General features: G+C 51.9%; 1 protein-coding gene across 1 annotated transcript in view; it reads left to right on the plus strand.

Annotated features, from left to right (window-relative positions):
• METTL14 (methyltransferase like 14) overlaps positions 1-6,071 on the plus strand; it is a 22,536-nt gene extending 16,465 nt beyond the window's left edge. The window contains exons 8-10 of the mRNA XM_011370782.2: positions 13-129; positions 1,701-1,911; positions 4,859-6,071. Coding sequence (XP_011369084.1) covers positions 13-129; positions 1,701-1,911; positions 4,859-5,163 — 633 coding nt within the window. The 3' untranslated portion in view covers positions 5,164-6,071. The remainder of the gene's footprint in view (positions 1-12; positions 130-1,700; positions 1,912-4,858) is intronic.
• The last annotated feature ends 640 nt before the right edge of the window (positions 6,072-6,711 follow it).

A 6,711-nucleotide genomic window follows, 5' to 3' on the forward strand; every position in this document is an offset into this window, starting at 1 on the left:
TTTCCTATCTAGTGTTTACGCAAGTGGGGTTACAGAAGATGTGAAGATATTTGTTGGATTAAAACCAATAAGAACAATCCTGGGAAGACTAAGACTTTAGACCCAAAGGCTGTCTTCCAGAGAACAAAGGTATGGCCTGTACTGCTCTGTTACCATTTTCATTATATTCTCTCAAGCTTTTCCAAATAACTATATAGTATTTATTTAATTTGGGTGGAAAGGTTCTTTTCTTAGACTTGTACGAATGGCATTGGGCGCTGTAGTAATACAAGGTAATTTTTTTAATCGAAGTATAGTTGACTTAAGTATTACATTAGTTTCGGGTATACAGTCTGGTGATTTGATATTTATACACGTCACAAAGCGATCACAATAAGTCACCGTACGAAGCCATTGCGGTATTACGGACTATATCCTGTGCTGTTCATGACGTCCTGTGGCTGGCTGACAGCTGAAGCTCTCCCTCTTAATCCTGTCACCTGTTTTGCCCATCCTCCTCCACCCCTCGCAATCACCAGCTTTTTCTCTGTATCTGTGAGTCTGTTTCTATTCCATTTGTTCATCTGTTTTGTTTTTTAGATTCTCCATATAAGTGAAATCATATGTTCGTCGTTCTGTCTAATTTCACTTAGCATAATAACCTCCAGGTTCATCCATGTTGTCACAAATGGCAAGATTTCATTGTTTTTTATGGCAGAATAATATTCCACACACGCATTTTTGTCCATTCATCTATCGATAGTGTCTGTCTACAGGTTAGACACTAGGTTGTTCCAGATCTTGCCTATTGTAAATAATGCTGTGGTGAACATAGGGGTGGATGAGTCCTTTCAAATTAGAGTTTGAAAATATTTTATTCACTGTTAGACCAACCTCCACCATGCCATAGAAGGTCACATATCGTCCTGTGAGTCCTGAGCTGCCGCGCGTCTAAGTCGGGTTTGGCTCTTGGTAGCTCCGGCCCACAGATTTGTCCCTTCCTCCGGGTGGCCAGACTCGTAGCTGCGCCCCTCCTGCCTCTTCTTTTTCCTACACGAGGACCCCGAGAGCCCACACAGGAGTCCCCGAGAACCCTGCCTGCCCTGCCAGTACCCGGCCTGAGCAAGCTGTCCTCTAGCCAGTCACCCCAGGGAGAAGGTCTTTCTTGTTGAATCTTTCTTGGGCTGGAAAATTCTTCGGAAGGAGCCCAAGCCATCCTTACCACTACTGATCCATGGAGCCATGAGAGATTACATTTTACTGACTGCACACACCTGCCATCCAGATTAGAGGTTGGAAAGAAATGGTGTGATTGTCACATTATTTGCGTTCGGTATGCTTAAGGTCCCCTCGTGTGAAAAGGCGTACACCTTGTGGATAGTTTGATCTTGGATCGTGCGAGGTCCGGCACGATGTCATTTTAAGGTTCCAAGGTCAAGTGCCATGTTTCCATAACTTGAAAACAAGTTCTGTCAGGCGTTGCAGAGGCAAAGACTCCTTGATCACCCACTCAGTTCTGAAACGCCATGGCCAAGTTCAGTGCCCTCAGGTCTAGCTTCCCTGGCACCTTCCCCCATCCAGAAATTCAAGTTTTCCTGTTTTGTTGCCCAAAAACTAAGAGAATTGAGGATTGTTGTGGAGTTGGGGACATCAGAAGTGCTGACCGTTAGGAAGCACGACTCTGGCGATGAGGCTGACCGGTCCGCTCTCCCCGTCCCCAGGAACACTGCCTCATGGGGATCAAAGGGACCGTGAAGCGCAGCACGGACGGCGACTTCATCCACGCCAACGTGGACATCGACTTGATCATCACGGAAGAGCCCGAAATCGGCAACATCGAGAAGCCGGTGGAGATCTTCCACATCATCGAGCACTTCTGTCTGGGGCGAAGACGCCTCCATCTCTTCGGAAGGGACAGCACCATTCGACCAGGTAGGACCGCGAGGGACGAGAGAACCACACGGCTCCTTGGGGTGCAGGGGCCAGGAGCGCACCCAGCGCTGTGTGAACTCGCTCTTCGAGGGTTTGGCCCTCCCCACCGTGCACGTGGAGGCCCAGCCGGCTCCTGTCACTCCTGTCTCTGCGCTCCTCCACAGCCCTCCTCTCACCCCCGACGGACCTCCCCCCGCCCCACGACGGACCTCCCCCCGCCCCACGACGGACCTCCCCCCGCCCCACGACGGACCTCCCCCAGCCCCCCACGGACCTCCCCGCAGCCCCCCGACGGACCTCCCCCAGCCCCCCAACGTTCCCCCTCAGCCCCCCTGCAGACGCCCCAGCCCGGCGCAGCCTGCCGGCGTCCAGCCGCACCCTCCCGCCGCTCTTCCCCCGATCTGTCGTCTTTGTCTCCGTGGCCCGTACCTTCGTCTGAGCGATAGGGTTGTTTGGCCGTACGTTCGTGTTCACTCTCCATCGTGCAGTTTCACGGAAGGCAAAGATCTTCCTTCTCCCCAGCATCCAGATCATTCAGGAACTATTGTGTTGAACGAAGAAATGCATGAATGAATGATTGCATAGTCCTGCAGAAAGCGCCAGACGTGTGGGCTTTATTAGAAACTCTCGATTGCTCCTACAGTTATTTACATGCTTAACCCCCAGCCACTTATAACTTCCCCCAAGCAGACTTTCCTTCCTAGTTTTATTAGCTAAGACTGAAATAATTTTTGCAAGAATGGGCAAGAGTAAACAATACACGGTAGTTTGCAAGCAAAAAATGAAATTTGTACCCTCTAAGACTTTGTTCAACTGGCACAAATACAGAAAGGGTATAATGTATAATCGAAGGCAGGTAAAGTGGCCACAGCTAAGTGGATGGAGAACCCCACTGGATATAATACTTAAGAATATAAATGGGCATTAAACAAAATCTCCACCTTCGTAACTGCTCGTGCTGACGCCTGTAACTGCACTTAATGATCTCTCTCAGCCACTTCTCATGTTTAAAAAAACACTTAGAGCAGGGGTCCCCAACGCCCGAGCCAGGGCCTGTTAGGACCCGGGCCGCACAGCAGGCCAGCAAGCAAAGCTTCGTCTGCATTCGCAGCCACTCCCCAGCGCTGGCATCACCGCCTCAGCTCCGCCTCAGCTCATCAGGCATCGGGAGCACCGGTCCCTGGTGTCAAACAGGTCGGGGACCGCTGCTTTAAATAATGCTACAAGGCATTAAAATGATCATAATTATTTTAAATGTAGGAAAATATTTGATGTAATATTGACAAAAATACAAAATGATGACTACAGTTATGTAAAAATTTGTATGCAGAGCACTGGACGGTATTATGTAGAGTGAAAAGGATTCTTGGAGGTAGTGAGACAATCTTTTTGCCTCTTCGCAATTTTTTTTCTCATCGTTACCCTGACTTTTCAATTATCAAAAGGTTACCATCTATTTGATATTTCCTTTTACTCTCCAAATAGCTTTGCTTTTTCTTTCAAGTTTTCTTCTCCCGTAAAACAGTTGCCAGCAGAGACTTCTCAGATTCAGGAGCCATGTTGGGTAGGACAGGTTAATGATGGAAGAGAAAAATCTGTTCCTCGTTCCCTCAAGCACCAGGGCCATCATCTCGATACTCAGTGCATATGGACATTACACTTTCTGAGAAACACAGCCCCCTTAATCAATCTGAAAGCAGTCAGAGAACAAGGAACACACCCCAGGCAGTACTAAGGTGAAGCGAACAGTAAGATGTTAACTATTTGATACTAATGATTTTTTCAAAACAATGCGCAAAGTGTTACGCAAAATCAGCTACAAGTTTTGGAACGTGGAGTAAAACATTTAGCATTTTAGAGCATTTCGTGATCTAATATTCTAAAAAATAACCTTGAGGATGCTGGGGCAGAAACATTGTGAACCTAGTTCTTCTAATCCTTAGCAGTCGATTGAGCTGCGCTAAGGGATCCTGTGTCCCTTGTGGCACGCCATAGATGTATTTCCACTGTCCCCCTCCAGGTGTCAGTTATGAGTGGCTGCACCCAGGGACGCCGATGTATATGTCTCTGTTGGGCATTCACAGCTGTCGTCCCCACCATTCCAGATACAGTTTAGTCAGTCAGAAGTCGTCCTTATTATGAGCAGTGGAGCCGGCAGAAACGCCCTTCAACCTGGAGAAGCGCGCGCACCATGGGGATTCGGAGCGGAGTCCTTTTCGTTTGATGAGATGTGTATTTGGGTGGGTGTTGAGAGCGGGATCTTCGGCAGGTTCCCAGGATGGATAAGAAACCAGGCACCGAGGTGGAGGTGGCCGAGGCAGGAGTCACTGTCGGGGTCACTGTGTGGCCCAAATGATGCTGTCATGAAATGTGATTGGAAAGGTAGTTCAGACCTCATTCTGAGACCTTAGACTCCATGATGCGGACCTGGGCTTGGTGGAAGGCCCTAGAAGGTTGCACGGAGAAGTGACGCGTTGCAAGCTTTGCTTCAGGCTTCCCACTCTCAGGAGGAGAGGTTGGGAGAGCGTCACAGTGTGTCGTGTGTGCAGGGGACGCACCTGGCAGGCAGTGCCATCGGGAGGGCGGGCGAGCAGGAGCGACGGCTGTGGCAGCCGTGGCCGAGCCTCTGGGACGGCAGCCGGTCTGGTGTGGCTGGGGACAGTGCCAGCCATTCGGCTCCGGGATTTTAATCAGGAGCCCACGGCGCCATTTCCACCGCAGGACGCGCGTGTGGAGTTAAATTTTCACTGAGCCCTGACTCAGTGTAGGGCTTTTTTCCTAAGTGTGAAACGTGGAGACGACGAGGAAGGTAAGTGACAGACGCTGTAACCCGGGGAGACGCAGGATGCGCGCGTGCGCGGTCGGAGTGGCCGGGCACGTGCGCGGTGGCCCCGGGCGGGCGGTAGGGAGCCGCAAGCACAGGGCCCTCTCTCCTTCCCCGTTTCAGGCTGGCTGACGGTCGGACCGACTCTGACAAACAGCAACTACAACGCAGAGACGTACGCGTCCTACTTCAGCGCCCCCAACTCCTACCTGACCGGGTGCACGGAGGAAATCGAGAGGCTTCGGCCCAAATCGCCGCCTCCCAAATCTAAATCGGACCGGGGTGGCGGCGCTCCCAGGGGCGGGGGACGAGGGGGGACGTCCACCGGCCGCGGGCGAGAGAGAAATCGGTCCAACTTCCGCGGAGAGAGAGGTGGCTTCCGTGGGGGCCGCGGGGGCGCGCACAGAGGTGGCTTTCCGCCCCGGTAACTTGTCACGCGGCTGACACCGCGCCCGTCTGCGTCTCGGGAGCCTGCAGAGCCGGTGGCAGCCGCTGAGCGCACGTTTCCCCAGGCCGTGACCGCCTCGGCCAGCGTCCCTTGGGGTTGCCACACGCACTGTTTTCTCCAGGATAAATGTGTCGCCCCCCCCTTTCTGTCATGTGCACGTGACCAAACGATGGAGCGACACAGATGCCTTCGCCTCCCGCGGCGGAGTTCGTGCCGGCAGATCCAGCTGCTCACCGGGCGTGGCTTCTCAGGAGCAGTTGCGGCGGGTGGCAGGACGCTCGTCCGAAGGACCGCCCAGCGCCCGCAGGAGGTGGCAGTGCGCCCTGCCGCTGCCGTCACGGCCGGAGCAGAGCTGCTGGACAGAATGGAGTTGGGACAGGCGGAAAATTCCTGGTGGGGTTCTGACACTTTCTTGCTGAGACGATGGAGAATTCTCTTTTTAAAAATCTTAAACTCAGATATAGTTAGACTGCAGAAGAAGTTGAGAGACGTTGCCTAGAACCCGCTCCCAGACCAGAGTCTGCTCGGGAGGTGGCGCTCTGGGGGCGCGCGGACGTCCCAGAGCGAGCTCGGCAGGGACTTAATCATGCTCCCGAGAAGCGGACGCAGCAGCCACACGCTTCGGGGGGAATCGTGCCCTTGGCGACGGAATGACATCTTTAAACTTGTGGAGGAAACGTGTGAAACCAGTTGCGGAAAGCCCTCGACTGACGACACCTCGGAAAGCAGCCTGCGGGTGCCTCTGACCCAAACCACGTGGCGCGTGGTCTCTAGGGACTCGTTTTGCAGATCGGTTCAGATTTTATGCTGTCATTTCTCTTTCTATGCTGGAACTCATGTTTTAAAAATGAATTCGATGAATGAAATACTATTATTCTTGATAAACATTTTTTTTATATTGTGTCTGATTTTCTAATGAAACCTGAAACTTCTGACATTCGGGAGCCTGTTTTCTGGAAGTGCAGTTGCCGTGGTTACGGAAGGGAAAAGGGCACGTCAGCGGCCACTCTGTGCTTTTCACGGGCTCCTATTCTACCTAAGAGGGGGTCAGGTAATTCCCACTGAAGACTCAGTTTGAAGATAAGGACGGAATTATAGAGACTTAGAAGCTTCGTGAGTTTACCTTGCTCAGCCTGTCAGTACTTAGTACAGTGTTCGACTAACGCCTTTCTTGATGCGGGTATATCACAGTTGCTTAGAGGTTTTACTGAAATAATGGTGTATTTCAGCTTGAGGTCATTATAAGTCATCTAGAGATAGAACTAATTTGTCAGAGTTGACCTGGGAATGAAGGAGGAGATGCCGGCTGCCAGTTGCCTGCTGTGGGTCTTCAGACTTATCAGCTGGAAGGTGACCGTGTCCTGAACTCCGGCCTCTGCCTTAGCCCACGCCCTGGGCCCAGCTAAGGGAAGGCCATAGTGCTGGTGTTCACTTGGCCTTGCCACCTGGGAGATCTGTATCACGATGTCACCCACAGCTAGGAATGGCTTGATAGGGCACGAGGTAAAGGGAGACACAGCCCACCATG

Source organism: Pteropus vampyrus, unplaced genomic scaffold (genome assembly GCF_000151845.1).
Source record: "Pteropus vampyrus isolate Shadow unplaced genomic scaffold, Pvam_2.0 Scaffold174, whole genome shotgun sequence".
Classification (NCBI taxonomy): Eukaryota; Metazoa; Chordata; class Mammalia; order Chiroptera; family Pteropodidae; genus Pteropus; species Pteropus vampyrus.